The 21,555-nt window shown below is 38.3% G+C and overlaps 1 protein-coding gene across 3 annotated transcripts in view; it reads right to left on the bottom strand.

The window, feature by feature from the left end:
• Positions 1-4,952: 4,952 nt before the first annotated feature.
• brsk1b (BR serine/threonine kinase 1b) overlaps positions 4,953-21,555 on the bottom strand; it is a 50,902-nt gene continuing 34,299 nt past the window's right edge. The window contains exons 12-19 of one of the 3 annotated variants that reach the window (XM_022664545.2): positions 21,088-21,238; positions 17,734-17,794; positions 15,210-15,828; positions 12,914-12,962; positions 12,677-12,800; positions 9,831-10,038; positions 9,632-9,721; positions 4,953-8,044 (exon numbers count right to left, since the gene is read on the bottom strand). In XM_022664545.2, coding sequence (XP_022520266.1) covers positions 7,836-8,044; positions 9,632-9,721; positions 9,831-10,038; positions 12,677-12,800; positions 12,914-12,962; positions 15,210-15,828; positions 17,734-17,794; positions 21,088-21,238 — 1,511 coding nt within the window. In that variant the 3' untranslated portion in view covers positions 4,953-7,835. Of the gene's footprint in view, positions 8,045-9,568; positions 9,722-9,830; positions 10,039-12,676; positions 12,801-12,913; positions 12,963-15,209; positions 15,829-17,733; positions 17,795-21,087; positions 21,239-21,555 lie in introns of all 3 variants that reach the window. The other 2 variants (XM_049467967.1, XM_022664547.2) reach the window with 2 other exon arrangements.

Here is a 21,555-nt window from a genome sequence, read left to right as displayed (position 1 = left end):
TATGTTTATTGTTCTTTATTTATCACAGGCAATAATAATAGTGCACTTTTGTTTGAATTATAATACAGACATTTTTCTTTTTTCCACCTTATCGTTTCTTTTTTCCCCCCAGTTTAACGACTTCCATCCTCAATTGAAAAAACATTGTTGTCTACTGTGCATGGGGGTGCGGGGGGAGAGAGAGAGTACAGATTTACAATCTTATCTGGTATAATCAATAATGATGACGACGATAATTAATAATCATCAGGTAAGTATAGCATGGATAAAGAATGAAGACATGAGTAACACGTACTGATTTACAGTGAACAGAGAGAGGGAGATGAGCGTATATGCAGGGCAGGCGGGGAGGTGGGGTTATGATGTTAGAAAATGAGGGGAAGTAAAGTATAGTGAGTGAGAGAGGAAAAGAGAGAGTACATTGAGGTATATAAATTTTAATAAAAAGGGGCGGGACTTTAGAATACATGTGCAGGAGAGGTGATATGTGTATGTGGATTGGACAAAACGCAATTTAGTGCATGTTTTATGTGTGTGAGTGTGTGTGTGTGTGAGAGAGTGAATGTGTGTGGGGGGGGGGGGGGGGGTTGGGACACATAAGGGTGAGCATAGTCAGAAAGTAGGACATTCAAAGCCAAGGACAGAAGGCAAATGTGCTGGACAGAGTGACGGTGTGTATAACTGTCCTGTACAGGCTCCGCCCACAAATTTAATGTTTCAAAGGAACTGCTGACAGGATGGACAAGCTTTAGAGCTTTTCCTTTTTAAGGGTGTACTGATTAGAAATGATACTATTAAAGTAAATTACCTCATTAAGTCAGCCTAAAATCAGTTCAGAAAGAGTTCAGAAAGCAATATTCGGTGGAATAACCCTGGTTTTATTCACAGTTCTCCTCTTGGCATGTTCTCCTCCACCAGTCTTACACACTGCTTTTGGATAACCTTATGCATTTACTCCTGGTCCAAAATTCAAGCAGTTCAGCTTGGTTTGATGGCTTGTGATCATCCATCTTCCTCTTGATTATATTCCAGAGGTTTTCAATTAGGTAAAATCAAAGAAACTCATAATTTTTAAGTGGTCTCTTATTTTTTTTTTCCAGAGTTGTATAAATTACTGTATATCCATTTATGGAATCAAAAAAGTAGGGATAAAAGATTAGAGACTGCAGATATTTGCCTTCAATCAAATGTTAGCTCAGTTATAAAACGCATATCTGATCTGTCCTGATTTTTTTTTACACGCATACAAATTAATATAACTGAAAATAAATAATACTCTCTAAATGTAGGTAGTTTGAATGTTCCGTCCAAAGCTTGTCCAACCTAGCGACAGTAGCTATGAAAGCACACTTTTGTGGGCGGAGCTTAGAAGGGTCAGTTGAGTTTCACATTCACACACAGCTGGTGTCCACACCACCTGTGTCTTTCCCCAACCCCCCAGTATAAACTCTGAGAGTTAACGCCTATATATACACACACACACACACACACAGAGTGAGAGAGTGGACGCTTGTGCATTTAGTTCAGGCTGAACTTGTGACTGCATGGGACAGACCGGGAGTGCACGTGCCAACCACTTCATATAACAACTGTGATTAAGGCATTTAGAGTGTGTTTTAAAGTTTTGCAATGCACGCACACAACATACACCTGAAGACAAACACCTGTTTGCTGTGCTGGCCCATTTTATTGGGGTATGTGTGTATGTATGTGTGTGTATTGTATTGGTGTGAGATGTCACTTTACCTAGCAGGAGTTTATCATTGTGCTGTTCAGGAAAGTTTCTTCTTTACAGTGTCATTTACTGTGTTATTTGCTATTGTGATGATGTGAAGGTATTGCTATTGACCAGATTTATCATTATCAAGCACAAGGCTGGAGCTACACATATGGTTTACATATGTAGAGAATGCTAATCTTGTTTTAAGGTACACAGTAAAACTCAGTAAAAGACAGTGTTACACCAGCATCTATTTCATTACTGTTTTTAAAACCCTCTTGCCAAGTTCAACTTATGATCCTGAATATCGGGAATATCTCCTGTGTTTTACAAACAGCTAAAAGGTTTTAGACTGCAACTGACCCTGTGCTTGAATTGTAGCTAAACGAGTGGTCTAGCCTTGTGTTAATTGGCTAGACCACTAAAATGCTAAAATGCTAATCACTTATTTAGCAATGTCAGGACATATTTTTTTTGCCTTTGATTTAGATATAGAGACCTTCATCAGTACTCTGCCTTCTAAGTGTGGGAAGCAAAGCATAAAGTTAGCATTTCAGACACAAAGTAAGTATAGCCTTTAGCTAGGCTAACCTCAGTAATTTAATTAGCCTGCTAGCTAGTTAAAAAATCTCTGTGAAGCACCACACATAAAAGCAACCCATTTTAAAAAGTATGTGTGTAAAATAATAATAATAATAATAATATTTAATAATTTTCTCTGGTTTAAGCTGGTCTACATTGTGAAGTAGCTTAGTCTTCTTTATTTGTTGTGTGCTGTGGCTAGCCCTGTATATGTTAGCTTAGCTTGCTGTGCTAGCCAGCACTGTAAATTAGCAAGTTAGCTAACCTATATCAGTGGCCAGATAAAACAGATGGAGCTCTCTACTACAAAAAAGCCAAATTTAAACAAAGATAATCAATGTTTTAAAACAGTAAAGTAGTTAAAGGTATTTAAACAAGCATTATGTACCAATTTAATTTGTTTTAGATGATTTATGACTGACCACAAATCACAAAATAGCAGAACTACATTATAACACATAATAGTAAACAAATCTTAAGATTCCAAGAAAGTCTGTGTAAATTAATTTCTTATGAAATTCTGACTTAATTTAAAGTATATCTGCCAGATTCACATTTTGTCAAAAAGTTCACGCAGCAGCCTTCTTGGCAACCCTGTCAGATGCTTATATTTCCTCATGCAAGACCAGCCTCCTATCTGTCTGAATGGGGAGAGACCAAAATACTATAAACCAAAGGTTTAATTAATATTTGAACAACATATTTTACATTAGAGATAAAATATGCCAAACACGTCATAAACAGTTTGTAACGTTTGGTTAAAAAATGCACTAAAAAGGTGATTTTTTTGGTTTGTTGCGTCTACTGCACCTACATAACTATATGCTTCCACACAATGTTAAATTCTAACATTGTTACTCATTTTTGGTTTTTAAATCATGCTGTTAAATAACCTAATTTAAACATTTTATAAATTAAAAATTTGCCAACATCATATTGACATACAAATAACAACATTTAGTTGAGTTTATGAGATTTAGTGACCAAAAGCCAATGTCTGGTAAATGTCATAACTATTTACGTCAACACAGCATTAAATTCTAACATTGTTAGACGTTAATACTGACATGCCAACATCATTCTGATGTTATATACCACCCATACCACATAACGTTTTGCAAACTTCATAACTAATTACATCCTTAACCCATAAAAATCTGACAATGATAGATGTTGATAGTTTTAAGTCATATTGTTAATTAACCAAAATGTAACATTTGTCTAACGTTGAAGCCTGACATCTCATGAGGTATGGTGACTAAAACATAATGTTTGCAAACTTCATAACTAATTACATCCTTACACCATAAAAATCTAACATAAATAGATGTTGATAGTTTTAAGTCCTATTTTTTAATTGAACAAAAATTAGCATTTGTCTAACATTGGAGCTTGACGTCTCAGGAATTTTTATTTTCATCAACTCTCCAACATCTGTCTGATACCTTTTTGATGTTTCGTGTCTGCTAGGTTTGTGATTTCCCCAGGAATAATATTGAGGTCCAGTAATTGAGGGTGTGTTAAAAACAGTGTGAAACAGAGTGCTGGTTCCTTTCAGTGCTCACCAGTAAAAACGGTAAGACCTGACTAAACACTGCTGGTTTTAAAGTGTACCTAATATGTTAGATACCCTGGAAATATGTGATATGAGTGAGTGGTATGAACAGAAAGGGTGGCAAGGTGGACCCAAGTTAAAACCTAGCTTTTCTTATTGTGATCATTGCTTTCTTGGTACGCATCAGGAGGAGGAGGTTTAGAGGGGGCGGAGCTTCGTGTTTGTGATCAGATGGTGGGCAGCAGAACAAAAGCTGATTGGAGAAAAGTTCCTTTAAGTAGATATTAAGGGTCAGGTTCACTTTCCTCAAGCCCCCAACCTAATCTAGACCCCAACCAAAAAAAAATATCAAACACAACGAAAAACAGTCCCACAGATCCTCAATCTGCACTCGGCCGTGCACTTCACCGGTTCGCATGGGAGGGGGCGGGGCATGGCGGCGCTGGGTGTGGCATGGCGGGGGCAGGGAGGGGCGGGGACCGGATGTTTTCGGATACATTTCTCTTTTTAGGACAGTGCATTCCAGTTTTTAAAATGTCCAGTTATCATTCATTTCATCTCATATTATCTGTGTGAAGAAGAAGAGCGTTCTCATCGACAGCAGCCGTCCAATGAGACTTGAGTCTTGAGTGTGCATGTGTGTGTGTGTGTTTGTGTGTGAGTGTAGCAATGTGTGTGTATGTGTGAACGAATACTGCTCGCATTCAGTACATGGGACTAGCCTCACATACGCACGAGTCCGAAGCTTTGGGCTTTTTGTGGGTGACATTCTGAAAGACGGAGGGAGAAAAGAAAGAGTTTAAAAGCCTCTCTCCTTCTCCATCCCTCCATCCAATGCTCTCCTCTATCTCTCTGAGGGTCTTTTCAGTCTGGTACCCTTATTTATTCCTGGAAGGAATTGTGTAATCTGTACCCCGGCAGCAATTTCCAAGGTGAGAGATGATTCTTACTTGGTTGATTCTTGCAAGTTCTCCATTTTTTTTTTGTTCTTTGTTGTTTTTTTCTTGTTCTTTTGTCGCATTTTTATGTGTTTGCTTTAAAAGAAATTAAGTGAAATGATAATGAAATGAGAAAACACAAACAGAACAAAAAATGTATCTTAAAGGACTTATTTTGCAGCATTGGTTTAATAAATTAGGAGAAAATATAAATAAAAACAAAAACAAATTTTACAAGAATCCACCGGGGTTTCCATTCTGGTGGCTTTGTTGGTCCACAGCTGATGTGCCTGCCATTCTGAGCTGACCAATATCCATGACGAATAAATAAATAAATAAATAGATATAAAATAAATAAATAAAAGAATAAATAAGAACATATGATACAAATAAACACATATATTTAAATCAAATAAATACTTTGTGTTTTTGACATTCACTTGCTTGTATTTAATCAGTTTGGTGACGAAAACTCCACTTCCAGAGGCAACAGTGGAAACACCGCACTGTCCCTAGTTGGCTGCAGATCCTGGTGGTTCAACTCCTTTGTGGGTTTTTGTTCTTTTCCAAGAGATCCTTCTCTTTCTTTAGGACAAGAGCTCCAAATACCACCTCTAAACGAGTGAGTGTCCACCTCTGTTGGTGGACATGTGGTCTGAGACATGTTCCCTCACTAGTGGATTCCTTTGGAAAACTGCCAGGAACAGATTCATAAAACACAACCTTTATTCCTTCATTAACTACTAATGTGTGTTCACACACTCACCTGATTAACCCTTAACTTATTTTCAGTGACACTAATAAATCTACCTAAATCTAACTACCATTAATGGTTCATTAACTACAATGAAATTATTATGCAACTTGTCATTTGAGGGCAAGATATTGAAGTATGGGCCAACATTCAGGTCCGTAGAGTTTAAAAGTTTTAACCCATATATTTAAAAGGCACATTTTTGGACAGTATTGAGAATTTCAGTTATTGAGGAGAGATACATACAGAAACACATAATCAATATTGATTATTATTCACAACAGCTTTATAGCTTTAAAGGCTCAGCCAATCAGATCAAACACAGGTGTACATGTTTACTGATAATGCTGATTTTATTTGCCATTTATGCTTGTTACTTCGTTGTTAATAAGTTGTTGTTTTGTACTAAATTCTAAATGTTTTGACATTAATAATCTCTAGTGTTTAGATTTTCAAGAACTTTTAATATTTAAAAACTTAAAGTTTATTTTATCATTACACTGTGACTGAATGGGTTTTACTCAGATTTAGTTTTTTTTTTTCCAAAAAGCTACAATTCTGTGTATGAATTGTAAAAAAAAAAAAAAAAAGTAAGCTTTTTTTGTTCTGGTAAATTGTGCAAGTTAATGTTGGAGCCTGTGTAGGTGTGAAGAAGTTATGGAGACCTGGTGTTTAAACATCTATTAGTGAAAAAAAACGCTGTATTTAGGTCTGTTTTGGACGTTACGCTGTTTCTTCGATTGATTTAACGTCAAACTTCATGAAGTGATGGAGCATCCTGTTGGGCTGACACTTGGGTCGTTTCCTGTTGTCGTGTGAATAAAGACTTTTTTTTTTTTCTCAGAAACACTGCTCAGACAGAGATAAGTGAATAGGGCCTGACAGGGATTTCCTTTTTTGAGACTCTATTCAAAGACTGGTCATAATAATATGGCTAACTACAAAACATTTAGAGTTTGATTGGCTTGTGCCAAGGTCATGTGGTAAAATGCCTTGGTTTTAGGGAGAGAGTGACGTGCTGATCACCTCCACCTAGGGCTGGACGACGCGTCCAGAATTTATATGACAATATATTTCTTCATTTTGGTTGATAGGATATGATTCTGGTATTGATATGAATAACATATAAGCTATGGAAAAACAGCCATGACTGCCCACAATGTATGTCTGTACATTGTATGTCGGTGACATAGGCTGTAAAAGATGTACACTGAAATGCATCTGTATCTGGAAATGTGTTTAAAAATTGTTTTACCTTAATTTAAAGATTTTCTACCGGGATAAATACTGATACTGATATTGAAATATTGTCTAGCCTGTTCAGTGCTATGTTTTATGAATCTGACCCTCTGATATGATTTTTTTCAGAAGTCATAAGACTTTAGACTGATGTTCTCAGTGAAACCACATCTTGTAACATTGAGTATGTGTATTTCTCCACGTGGTGGCCTTGCTTAACTGTGGCTCTGTCGCAATTTCCCTTGTGCTGATTTCCCTTGTTCTACAGAGCTTCCTGGTCTGTTAATTATTTAATTCAAGCTGCCGCTTGGGGTAAAAATTCTGGATTCTTCTTATCTTCTCATTCCTAATTCCATCTTAATTCCATGATTTGGCTCCTTTTCTTGTCACTGGACTTCCGATTCGTCCTTACAAATCACAATTTACAGCATTTCTGTGATATTTTCGTATATTTCTCTTTATGACGATAATGACGGTGAAGATGATAGTGAAGAAGAAGATGATGACGATGATGACGGCGATGATGATGATGACACAATCATTTCTGTCCACCTCCCGTATATTCCTTAGGTGATTGTTTGTGAAACTAGTTTGTGGGTCGTATAGCTTAGTGTTGGCTCCAGATCATCCATTTATTTATTTATTCGTTTATGTATTTATTTCTCAGGCCTTCAGATTTCTGTGACACTTCTCTGAAGGTTACACTGAGATGTTCTTCAAGTTCTGTGTTTTTGCCTTTTCCATTGAGATCTCCTGTAGCTTTGAGGCGCGAGTGACATCATAGTTCCAGCTTTTCAAGTGGATTTTATGCATCCAGGTGATTCCCGGTGAGTAAGATCATTCATTTTCTTCTAGATGCACTCCACGTTCCTCTACCAGAAGTTAGAGGACTTCTACAGGTTTCTCGTTAGCGATAGTTGTGTGTGAGCGCAGTGTGTTGTCTGTGACCGAGGGGGACTGTAGGTAAAGAGGGGGGGTGTTTCCGGTGTCGAGGGTAAAGACTGGGTCCCAGCCCACTCTGTTCTTGCTTTGTTCCGGAGAGTTCTCTCAGGGTTGAGACTGGGTTCCGTTGGAGGAGAGGAGGCGGGTTTTGTCCTTGCCGGACCCCCTGCGCTGAAGGACACCTCCGCTTCCCGCCATACTGGTTCCCTCTCCGCGCTCCGCCCTTTCTCCGCGGTCTCCGCCTCCTTCTGAGCGGCGGGAGTTCTGCCTGGTGGGCGTTCCTGGGGGGCGAGAAGAGAGTCCATTCTTCTCATCTGAGAAAGAGACCAGAGTATAAAAATGTATGGATAAGGATTTAAGCTGACCAGTGAAGTCAGAAATCCTATTACAAGGGCTTGCAGAAGTATTCCTACCTTTCATTCATATCTTTTATCACATTTTGTCCCCTTACAACCACAAACGTAATAAAAAGTTTAAGTGATGTGGAAAAAAAGTTGAACAAACATGATACTTTTTTCACAATTTTAATCAATCTGAAAAGAGTATATAAATACTTAGTAGAGCAAACATTCGCTGCAATTACAGCTGCAGCAAAGTTATTTGGGGTATATCCCTACCAGCTTTGCGCATCTTGAGACATTAGAATTTTTGCCCATTCTTCTTTGCAAAACAGCTCACGCTCAGCCAAACTGCAAACGTCTTTCTTTCAACAGTGGTTTTCTTCTTGCCACTCTTCCATAAAGGCCAGATTTATGGAGGTCACGATTTATAGTTGTCCTGTGGACAGATTCTCCCCCTTGAGCTGTGGATTTCTGCAGCTCCTCCAGAGTGACCATGGGCCTCTTGGCTGCTTCTCTGACCAGTGCTCTCCTTGCTTGATTGTCAGTTTGGGTGGACGGCCATGTTTTGGTAGGTTTGCAGTTGTAGAATACTTTTTTTGATTGATTGAACAGTGCTTCTTGGGATGCTTGGGATATGTTTTTGTAACCTAACCCTATTTTAAACTTCTCAACAACTATATCTTTATTCTGAGTTTCTTGGGCTTAATGATGCTGAGGCCACTGAGGCCTTCACAGAATGTGTGTATTTATACTAAAGATGGGCTAAATGGCCCTAAAATAATATCACAATATCTCATGGTATTTTTACAATAACGATACTCTTGGCAAGATGAAAATGTTATTTTATGATTGCATAGGATATGATATGGCACACTCCTAACTGAGATATAAAAAATATATATATTTTTTTTGTTAGATTTGTAACAGAAGTCTGAATGATCCAGAATGTCATGATACTATAATAATAATGCACTCCACACATCTCCATATATCCAGGAATAAAGTAAAATAAATGATACTGGACAGATATAATATGTCTCTAGTAAATATATAATGGGAAATGAGAACAGTGTGAATTTTCCTTTTGCTAAAAACAACAAAGAAGCAGTACCCTGATGGGCTATGGCACAATATTTTAGGGATTAATATTGTTCAGGATACGATATGAAAACCCCTAATTTATACTGAGACTTAATTAATTACACACAGCTGTAATTTAGTGACTTCTGAGGGCAGCTGATCGCAGTGGATTTTAGAGTAAAGGGGACACTTCACACTTTTCAGATATTTATTTGATTCACATTTTGAAAATCACAGATAATTTCCATGTTCCACGTCACAATTATGTGCTACTTTGTGTTGGTCTATGACTTAAAATCTCAAAAAATACATTTAACTTTGTGGTTGTAAGGTGACAAAACGTAAAAAATTTCAAGGGGTATGAATACTTTTGCAAGCATCTGTAAAAAAAAAAAACTAGTTAAAACAAATAATTACCACATGTGTGTGTGAATACTTCAGAGGTTGATCGTGTGTGAGTGTAGTGGGGAAGACTCTCACCAGAGAGGGCCTGGACAGAGGGCTGGTCATGAGTGCTGAGTAGCTGGGCCTGTATGGTCTCCACCACTCTCTTAAACCTGCGGCTAGGACCTACGAACCGAAAGTACATTTCCAACACACAACAGAACACATCAGAGCTCTACTCAACACTTCAGTGTACAGAATAGTTTTACTAGTAATAATTTTAGTATTTTCTAACCTGATATAAGGGTGAAAGTGACGCTGTAAATCCCAGACTCCCTTTTCCCCTCTCTCTCCCGCTCCCGCTCTCGTTCTCTTGCCCCCTCAGAAAAGGCAATGTCCACCTGGAACTTGACAGGCTTCTGGAAGACGGATGAACCTCCGGAGGATTTATACTCCGCCCGGAAACTGGTCTGAGAGATTACACTGTGGCTCAGGGAAGGAATCTAAGTGAGAAAAAGAAACAAGACTGTCAGACAATATCTTTATTTCAACTGTTAGCAAAACAAGAAGAAAAGAAGACATGAGATGAGATGAGACATACTGTAAATAGAAGAGTAGAAGAGAAAATAGTGCAGAGACATAATGAGATAATGAAAACAGATAATAAGAGATGATAAGAGAAGTAAAAAGAAGAGACAACATCAGAGAAGATATAAGATAAGAAGAGAAGAAATGAGATGAGATAAGGTAAGATGAAACTTAATAAGGTTACAAACAAGAAGAGAGGAAGAGAAAAAAAGTAGAAACTAGGACAGAAAAAAGAAAGAAAAAGAGAAGACACAAGGCAAGGTGAGTTAAGGCACGTATTATGAGAATAGATGAGAACTGATGAGTTAAGGCAGAAAATAAGAACAGAACCCCAAAAAAAAGAGATCGAAAAAAACATAATGAACAGACATGAGACAAGACACGACAACAGACAAGACAAGAAGAGATGAGAAGAGAAGCAAACAAAAAAATGAGACAAGAGGAGATTTAAAATGTGACAGTTACAGATGAAAGAATACAAGGAGAGATGAGATGAGAAAGAAAGAAAATAGACATGGAAGAAACAGACAAAATACGACAAAACATTTTCAGACAGGAAGAGGTGAGATAATGCGAGATGATCTGAGACGAAGATTACAAACAAGCTGAGAAGAAGAGAGAAGAGTAAAAACTAGGAGACGATGCAAAAAAAGAGATTAGGTAATAGAAGAAAATAAATGATTACCGTATTTTTCGGACTATAAGGCGCACTTAAAAACTTTTAATTTTCACAAAAATTGACAGTGCGTCTTATAATACGGTGCGCCTTTTGTATGGATTTTACTCGTCAGGTTGTAAGGAGCAGTAAACACACACTCCGTGCAGCGTTATAGAGAGTTTCAGTGCTATACAGAGTCCAGAGCCGTGCAGCTCCGAGGCTGAGCAGCAATAGCATTAGCTAGATGCTAACCGCTAAGCTAGCTAGCTTATTCACTGAGATCAGTATTATCTAAATTTTACTCGTCAGGTTGTAAGGAGCAGTAAACACACACTCCGTGCAGCGTTATACAGAGTTTCAGTGCTATACAGAGTCCAGAGCCATGCAGCTCCGAGGCTGGAGCAGCAAATAGCATTAGCTAGCTTATTCACTGTTCAGAGATCAGTATTATCTAAATTTTACCCGTCAGGTGTAAGGAGCAGTAAACACACACTCCGTGCAGAGCCGTGCCGCTCCGAGGCTGGAGCAGCAATAAATAGCATTAGCTAGATGCTAACCGCTTAGCTAGCTAGCTTTTTCACTGTTCAGAGATCAGTATTTTCTAAATTTAGCACTTTTAATACTGCTGGAGCAGTATTATTAGAGTTAGATGCTAATCGCTAAGCGTTCACCGTTCAGAGGTGAGTTATCGGCCTGTAAGTCTGTGCTGCTTTGCCTGGCTAGCATTAGCTAGATGCTAAGCGCTAACTCTCTCAGAGGTGAGTTTTATCAGCCTGTAATCTGCTTGTTTACAGTGTTAAAACAAGCTACGGGGGACGAATCGCTAGCTAATATCTCACTGTCTTACCAGAACACGCAGGATTACTCAGTGTAACGCTGTCGTTTAAGTTTGGGTTAACTTTACTAGTTTAGGTGACTAGCTAGCGTGCTAGCGGATAGCTATGCTAACGCTGGTGCAGCAAGCCTTAGTGGACATCTGGAAATCTAAGCTTACTGTAAATAAACTGAAGCACGTTACTCACCCAAATAAACAGTTTTCAGGAGAGGAATCTGTGTAGATTAATATCCAGCACTCGTTTGACTTTGAAAGAGCTATATTTTGTATACTGAGACGCTCCACCGGCAAGCGACCACCCCCGGTGGGGGAAGGGAAACATGGCGCCACCCCTGTTCACTTTGATATAGGCACCCTTTCTAGTGTCACTTAACGCGCCTTATAATGCGATGCGCCCTATGTATGGAAAAATAGCAGAAAATAGGCGTTCTTTGATAGTGCGTCTTATAATACGGTGCGCCTTATAGTCCGAAAAATACGGTAGAAGAAAATTGAGAAGAGAAGAGAAGAGAACACTAAACAGACAGAAGAACATAGTGAAGAAGAGACATGAGGCATGTAGAGATGAGAAGAGAAGTAAAGAAAAGAAAAAAGTGACAAAAAGAGAAGAGATAATTAAAACGAGACAGTTACAGATGAGAAAATAAGAGAAGAGACAACAGACAAGGGGTGAGGCAATTTCTGAAGACAAACGAAATTAGACTAGATGAAAAAGCGTGAGAAAAGACAAAACTAGGAAACTAGATGAGAAGAAGACAAAAGTGTAGACACTTAAGAAACAATGCAAGATAACAAAAGCAGACAGGAGATGAGGTGAGGTGAAGATAGAAGAGGACAACAGAGAAAAGAATAAGAAGTGAAGAGACATTGAGAGGTAAGGTAAAATGAGGTGAGAAAAAACACGATGAGAAGAGAAATGAAGAGAAGAGATAATACGAGACCATATGAGACAAAACGAGGAGTAACAAGGGAAGAAAACATGATATGGGAAGAAAAGAGGATAAAAGAGAAGATACAAGACAATTCCTGAGGACAGTAGAAGTGAAGAAGAGTCACTCACTGAGAGAAAGGCATGAACAATATCAGCTTTAATGGAGCTGAGGGGTTTGTCTCGGATCACCACAAAAATCTGCTCCTCCTTCTCTAGACTGATAAAGTTCCCAAACCAAGACTTCTTAGCCAGCCTGTAGGAGACAGTTAACAGTTTTTACACCTGATAACACAGAGTGCATGTTTCAGTATGACCCATCATCACACAATTATCCATTCACACCTAAATTACTCCTGTATTACTCACTCTGGGCTTGACTCCGGGGTAAGACTGGACATGTCTTCTGATGTAGGAACTACAGAAACAGACACAAGTGAAACATTCCTGCTAAAAACAGTGGAAACCTTCAGATACTGACTGATTTATGTATTAAACAAACCTATGATCCACCAGTTCTGGTTATGGTTCTGGTCTGCATATTTACTGTTTCCTCAGCTTTAACACTTGAACTCTTTTATTAATTAATTGATTAGAACATCAGATTAAGGTTCACATTAACATTAATGGCTGATTTAATAGCAGAATTGAAAAACTTCAGTCAGACAAATCCTGTAAAATCCTTTTAATGAATATTAACAGTCTAGTCCGTAATCCACAGCCATTAAATAAAAATGTCAGTTGCCCTTTTGTTGTTCGTCTGTAACTGTCTGTAGCATAATGTGTGACTTAACCCTTTGAACCCCAGCCTATATTGGTGTGTTTTTTCTCTGTCTGTTTTAGTCAGTTCCCCTTTCACTTGTTGTAACGCAGTTCTGTTAGGAAACAGCCACAGCTATTACTTTTTTATACCAGAGGACATTGAACTGCTCAAAAATGTCATAATTTAAGATGTAAATACTTCCAGAATTTGTAAATCTTCATGGAATTGATCATGGCCAATATTCCTACCTAAATAAAAGTGATTAAGTAAACTGGATGTTTACTGTCAGCTGCTTATAATAAAATAATAAGTTATAGAAATATTCTTTAGGTGTATTTCACAATAGATTCCTCAAAAACACTTCAGTTCAGCGTGAGTTCAGTGCTATTTCTCTCAGATAAAGTTAATAATATGTCTTTGTTAAAGCTAAAACTTGTCATTCTCAGGGACTGAAAAAGTCTTTAAGTCTTATTTTTCATGTTTAACTGTTATAGTAGGATAGAGTTCAGTTTGTTAAGGCTCTAATTGTTCTATTATTTTGTACATGACTGTTCCTGTATTTTTTATTATTTATTTTATGTTGCACATTGCTGTTTTAAGAGTGCACACTGCTGCTACCAAAAAAAAAACACTAGATGGCATTACAAATATATCTTAATTAAATTATTTAAATTTGACCATTAGTGCCTAATGTGGTGTATTACAGATCACTTGTATCACTTTGCATCACTTATATCAAGCTACATTTTTGAAAAAGATATTGTAAATTTGGTGAATCAAACCAATGACTGACCATAGACTAATATAAAACTGACATAGGCCTCTCTGCTGTAAAAAAAAAGAAAATCGAGAATCGGATCGAATCGTGACCCTAAAATCGGAAATAAAATTGAATCGAGGATGTAGAGAATAGCGACACCCCTAATCAACACTAAATTTTCCTTTAAATTGTCAACAAATTGTCAACACACCGTAACTGTCCTTTTCTCTCACTCTGTTCCTCTCTCTTTCTCGCTACAGACTACACTATTATTATTGTCCCCCCTCCCAAAAGTACAGCATTTAAAAAACGAATCATCGATTTTATTTATTATTTAATGTGATTGACACCATTAATACAAATAGAATGTATTTTTATCTAACACCGATTCTTTTATTTACATTTAAATACCCATTGGTAAATGCTTTAGAAAATTGTACACTTTTTTATATTTGCAAGTAAATAAAAAATGCCATAAATATTTTGTATCCATTAATATATTGAGCAACCAATTATTATCCTTTAAGAACTGAAGGCTACTACAATAAAAGACTATTACAAACACATTTTGAATTATACTCCCTAAATTCAATAAAGTGCCACAAACTTGCTCATTGGTTGTGATTCAAAAAGATAGCCTCTCATGTTGACAGTATAAGAATAATATTACTTATGTCTGCTGTTAAATAAATACATTGTGTGAGATTAATTATCACTATTTGTATTTTTTCTAACAATTAACAAAAAGGTTTTGAAAAATGTATCGTTTGGGTATCAGGATCGTTTTTAACAGTATCGTATCGGTATTGAACATTTTAATTTAAAGGCCAGCCAATAGAAAGCCCCTAGAGACCCCCCCCCCCTCACTACTACTGCAGCTGTTAGCTAAGGTAAGAGTATTGGCAGCGTACATACTGAGACGTTTTTACTAATGAACTCTGGAAAATGTCATGAGAATTGTGTGCTTCAGAACGCCTCCTGTAAATATGTTCTGAAGGGAAAATAATTCATATTAAATATTGGTTAGTTGTGTGTTGCAGCTTAAAGAACACAAACGCATGCAGGGAGGGTAACTCCAGAACCAGAAGATGGAACCTGAAACAAGAACTTAAACTTAAACCCCTCAGAAATATGAATCTCACCCTGCAGCTTGCGGCGGTGGAAGCGAGGCGAGCCCAGCAGGTTGTTCTTGAAGGAGTTGAGGCGGGTCCTCCAGTGGGCGGAGCTACTGGCGGCCATTCCTCCGCTTCCTCCGCCGGGACTGGAGGGCGGAGTGAGGGAGAGGGAGCCGCCGGCCACTCCACCACCACCCCCCTCGGCTCGGGAGGAGGAAGAGGAGGAGGAGGAAGAGGGTGGGGTGGGAGAGGGGTGCTGGGGGTGGTGCACGGGGGTCCCAAGGGGGGTGGGGAGCGGGGAGCCCTGCGGGGTGACCTGTGACACATGGGCAGAGTTAGGATAGACGGTCTTAGTGACGGACTTGAGGACGGAGGAGGGAGCGGGAAAGAAGAAGAAGCGAGGGATGGGGGAGAGGAGCGGGGACGGGGAGGGGGACGGGGAGGGGGGCGTCTGCAGGGGGAGGGACTTCATGGACTGCAGGTGGGGCCGGTCGGACGCCGCCTTGGACGGCAGCGTCTGGGTTTTTTGGTCGGGCACGCGAGGGGCCACACGGGCCGTGGTGGCGGCGCTTCCTGCTTTGGGGTCTTTGGACTGGGTGTTGGAGGCAGAAGTGACCTCTGATTGGCTGAACGTGAAAACGGGACTCTGACGAGGCGGGAGAGAAAGGACAGAAGGGTGGAGAAGGACAGAAGAAGGATGGAGAGATGGAAAGAGAGAGCAATGGTGATGAGAGTTAATGAGAAGCTATGGTTCGTGATTAGCAAGAACAGAGTTATACTGAGTAATGGAACTGAGTTAGGAAAAAATGGCACACATTTCGACCAGACCAAGAACATACACGCCTCTCACCTCTAGTGGGAATTTGTTAAGCGATGGTTTGGTGAAAAATCTAATTTACACAATCTACCCAATGCTCATACATATACATGAGTTAGCATTAGCTTCAGAATAGTAAACAAGCACACGGTGAAAGGTCTATTTGACTATCTGACTGGTCAAACTTGCCTGAAAAGCCTGTTTGAACCAGATAAGAAACTGCATGCAAATGTTATCTGAACTCCTACTTGAACTCTTATAAAACTCTGTCTGAAACCACTTGAAGGGCCACAGATTGGAATAGTATCTTGGCATATTATGCAACTAAATAACAACTAATTAACATGAATTAACTGTGATTAAGTACAATGTTTGGAAAAAGAAGAAAGAAAGAAGAGTTCAATGTCAACCTGACAACCTGATTACTGACAGACCTGTTGAATCAAGGAGTCACTTAAATGAGCAAATAAAAGTGAGGAAGTGAGTACCAGAAACCCATGCTAGGCTACAGGCTCCAAGCTAACACTGACATTTGACAGTAGAGTAGCTTTTACCATCTCATTACTTCTTCTTCCACTCCTTCTAAAACAATCAATCTGAACCAAACTGAAGACAGACGATAGGAGGAAGGATATAGGAGACACAACAGAAGGTAAAGCACCAGCTTATTTGTTTTTTACCTGGTAAGGCTCAAAAAAGCAAAAAGCCCAAAGCTAACTGGCTACACTCTCTTCAGCATGCTAACACTGTACTGAGCAGACACACTGAGAGGACAGTAGCAATATTCGTCAAAACTCTGGAAAATGTACAGTGTTCTTGCTAGACTAAAATACAGCTAAACTAAACTAAAATACAGCTCTTGAAAAAATAAGAGACCACTTAAAATGATGGGTTTCTTTGATTTTACCAAATTAAAAACCTCTGGAATGTAAACAAGAGGAAGATGGATGATCACGAGCCATCAAACCAAGCTGAACTGCTTAAATTTTTGCACCAGGTGTGGCAGAAAGTTATCCAAAAGCAGTGTGTAAGACTGGTGGAGGACAATGTGCCAAAATGCATGAAAATTGCAATATTTGAGGTCTGAAAGCTCTGCTACTTTTTGGTTATTTTAGCCATTTCTCATTTTCTGCAAATAAATGCTCTAAATGCCAAGATTTCTATGTGGAATTTGTTTTTATGGAAATGTCGTCCGTAGTTCATAGAATAAAACAACAATGCCTATTTTACTCAAACATTTACCTATAAATAATAAAATTCCTGAACTAAAGTGGTCTCTTATTTTTTTCCAGAGCTGTATATAAAAAGAGGAATTATGTAAATTAGATTTTTTTTTTCAAAACCATCCCTTTGATTTGTTATTGTGTTAGCTGAGTTAATAAATGGACTGCTTTCCACTGTTCTGAAGAGGGTTAGCTCCGAGACACAGAGTGTGCAGTGTGTGCTGTGCTTTGCATGTGTGTGTATTTGAGCTGGCAGGTCTGTGGTATGAGTGATGACTCCAAATGAGACAGTATGAGGTAGATGAAGACTAATAAAACAGCAAGTTTACTCAGTTCAGTTCAGTTTTACTGTCATTATTATGCTATAGTATACAGATCTAACATATATAGGGCAACAATTAGTGCAGAAAAACACAGAAAATCACATTAATCCTGCAGTTCTACTGTATTTCCTTAAGGCTAAATGATGGAGTGTGTTTAGAGGGTTCCTCCACTGAGGAGACTAACTTACTCTGGGGCTGCTGAGGGGGCTGGAGGAGAGACCCGTCGAAGCTCCACTAACTGAACGGGATCTATCAGAAGACAGGGAGACATCAAGTTCAAGCAGGACACCGTGACACAATACATAATAATAATAATAATAATAATAATAATAATAATAATAGGTGGGTAAGTGAGTTTCACTGTTAGTTTAGTGGAAATAATTATCAAAGAAAGGGTTAAAAGGGGTTGTACGTGTGTGTTTGTGTATCTAACAACTAAAGCCTAGTATTAAAAAGGGGCTATGAGAATACTCTTCCCCCAAAATACGCAAGTTCAACAAACAAAGAGGAAGGAGATAACAATCCATTAAATATACAGCATATATAAAACTTGTGTTACACAAATATGAGAATTTTATCTTCAAATGTGATTCAATATTCATCATTCTATTCACAGCATACAATTCTCCACGACATACAGTGTATCCTGAAAAAACAAGAAACACCTTAAATCATGCAAAAAAAAAAACATAATAACAGCACTGTTGCTCAGGTCAGACCATTACTACAGAACTTACTTGTTCTCAAAATTTAAACACTTATACACGTCTATAAACATTCAAGTCCTGCCATATAGTAAAATAATGCAGCTGAGAAGCTTAAAGGCTTTGGTTTATAAATTTGTAAGTTGTTATGTATTTGCCAACCAGAATTATTTGGCCACAATTAGTGATCATCCAAATAAGTTACCATATTTTACTCACTTTAAGACGCACTTAAAATCCTTTAATTTTCCCAAAAATGGTCAGTGTGCCTTATACTGTATATGAATTTTACCAGTCAGGTTGTAAGGAGCAGTGAAGCCACTCCGCTAAAGTACAGAGATATCCAGGAGTTTCAGTTTAGCTCTTTAGCAATATTAGCATTAGCTGCTAAATGACATGCTAACTCTTTCGACGTACAGAGGTAAGTATTTTCGGCCTGCAGCCTGCTGCTAAGCGGCGAGACCTGTTGAATTACAGCAAAAACATAGCGATGCCCCTGTTCCTTACTAGTGTCACATAATGCACCTTATAATCTGGTGTGCATTATGTATAAAAATAGACCAGAAAATAGATGTTTATTAGTAGTGTGCCTTATAATCCAGTGTGCTTTATAATCTGGTGCCTTTTACAATCCGGTGTGCCTTATAGTGTGAAAAACACGCTAAAAGATTAATTTATCTAAAGTCGTACTGCAGTGTTCTTCTAAAAAATAGGATTTTTTCAGCAGTGGTGGCTGAGATTTTGAGTGTGTAGATTTTTATTTTGTAATGTAATTTTTTATAAAACAGGACAAAATACAGAATGTTTGATTTATTCAATGATGTAAAAAGCTTCAAAAGAAAACCTATTTAGTTTTCTGTGTTTCAGAAAAATGTTTCAATATATATATTTTGTTTGTTTCTGCCAAAATCTTTTTTTCATTTCAGTACATCTCTGGCGTTATGTATTTTTTGGAATGGCTAGTTTTTTAATATTGGATAATATTAATATTTGTGTATTCTCAAAATACAAAACAAAAAACATGATAAAAGACTGAATAATTTATACGGTGCAATGATTAATTTATCTTAACACATAGTGCAGTGTTTCTCTAACACTTTAGAGACTTTTTTTTTTTTAGCAGCGGTAGCAAAAAAATAAGGGTCAATATTTAGAATTTCTGTTTTGCGCATTGAGTGAATCTCTTTTGTAATTTTTTTGTATGGCTAGTGTTGTAGAAAAGAAAATGAAAGGTGGGCCACCCCCACCTCTCGTCCGGGGTACAACTCCCCTACGTGTTCGTTTGATAGAGAGTCGTAGACAGGTGGAGTGAAGTTGAAAGCAAACCAAGTATTTATTACTGAATTCAGGAGAACCAATACATATAAGACAGTTAACAGCCGTCCCAGTAGAAGTTCTGACCCCCCTCTGATCTGACTCCATGTTTATACCCCAAATGACGTGAAACCTGCTGATGAGGCGTTGCTAAAATCATTTCATGTGTTAGTGTTCAAGTTTCACAGGTCTGACCGGACCACTAATGTTTGGCCTTGATTGTGTCCAGCCGGACAGTGCGGTATTGTTTTAAGAATTGACTGGGTCCAGTCAGACAGTGTGACATTGTTTCAGTAATTAGACAGTGCCGCCCTCCCTATGTGCGCGCGTCCTCCCGCTTTGGTAGGTGAAGGACTTTGCACGCACAGAGAGAAAGGCCACACTGTTCGTCCTGAAGCCTCCTTTGTATCAATTTAGTTCGTACAGAGTGCACTAGCTGATGATTGATGGTCGTTAGTCAGAGACATGCAGTAAACGAAATGCTTCAAGCATGAGCTATATAAGTCTCACAATAGTTCTCATATGTTATATGTTAATGTGTTAGTGGCGCGTGGTTAGACCGCCATACAATAGACCCTATGTGTTAGTAAACGCCTTATGTATCGTGTGGGTTAATTTGTTACAATAGAGTCTGTGTCAGTCACATGCTTGATCAAACAATGTTTTACTATATATGTAAAGAATATACTGTGATTATTGGTTAATCTTCTATATAAATGCGTGTAAAATACACTGTGAGTAAAAATGATCAAATGTAAGGTGAGTATTGGTTAATGCATATAAAATACAAGGTTTCACACAATGATTATGTAATTATAGATACTAAGATAAGTAATCATAACTGAAAGATATTTGTCAATACACTCAAGGTAAAATAAAGTTACTCTTCACTAGCTTCTTAATATTGTATAAAGTTAATATTTGAATTGTGCCAAATACAAAGCTAAATAATAATCAGATGCTAGAAAGTTAAGTGCAAAACTTAAATACATGTAACTTACAGGAATCACCACAAAAACATAAAACCTACACATCCACCCGATCTTCACTCTATAGGTTAGCGTGAATAAAAGTGTTGCTGCATTCTAACTGTTGCCAGTATCTATATATGAGAAATATGTTGTTTTAGAGTACTGTATAGTTTTTTTTTTTTATTATTATTATTTTTTTTCCCCATTTTTGTGCGCTCGGAGGAAAGCGCAGCGGCTAGGTTCCGATACATCCGCTCACAGATGCCTCATGCCGCCACCTTTAAGTGTAATGGGGAGAGGGCGCCATCCACCCACCCAGAGGGAGCAAGGCCAATTGTGCTCCCTCTGAGCACCAGCAGCTGATGGCAAAGCTGCTCTGTAGAGTTTCTAGTATTACATAATTACTCTAGTATTTATTCATAATTATTCTAGAATACAGTATTACATTGAGGTTCCACACAAGCAACCCAGCCCTACAAAGACCCCAGCCATCACAAGGCACCCACACTCACTACCCAACATACTGTACCTCCCTACAGCAATATTAGTGTACCTCTGACTGTGTGCAGATGTGTCCAGTGCTCTGCGGGGGGGCGTAGGTGAGCCCTGGTCAGTCACACTCAGAACCTCCAGACTCTTCCTCTCCGGCCGGCAGCGACCGTGACGGGTCAGCATAGGAGAGTCCACACGCTTACGGGGAGGATCTATACACATACAAACACACACAATATAGTTATTAAAAGAGATGGTTATTTATCTTCATATTGCAGTTACTGGGGTCATAGTATGAATATTCCTAGGGCAGCCAGTTCATTACAGGGTACCACACCCACTTAGCGACGCTGTCCAATAAAAAAGATGTATCTTCAAACCCAGCAACTTTACAGGGGAAAATAAAACCATCTTAACTTTCAGTGGAAGTTAATGTAAAACGAGTTGTTTTAGAGTTTGTTTGAATCATTTGACAGTATAAGGTGTGTGTTTAAATTATGTAGTAAACTAAAAACTTTTGCATTTTAAT

The sequence above is a fragment of the Astyanax mexicanus genome, chromosome 19, assembly GCF_023375975.1.
Source record: "Astyanax mexicanus isolate ESR-SI-001 chromosome 19, AstMex3_surface, whole genome shotgun sequence".
Taxonomy (NCBI): Eukaryota; Metazoa; Chordata; class Actinopteri; order Characiformes; family Acestrorhamphidae; genus Astyanax; species Astyanax mexicanus.
The sequence above is the reverse complement of the archived record's forward strand: the minus strand, read 5'-3'. Positions and strand labels throughout refer to the sequence as shown.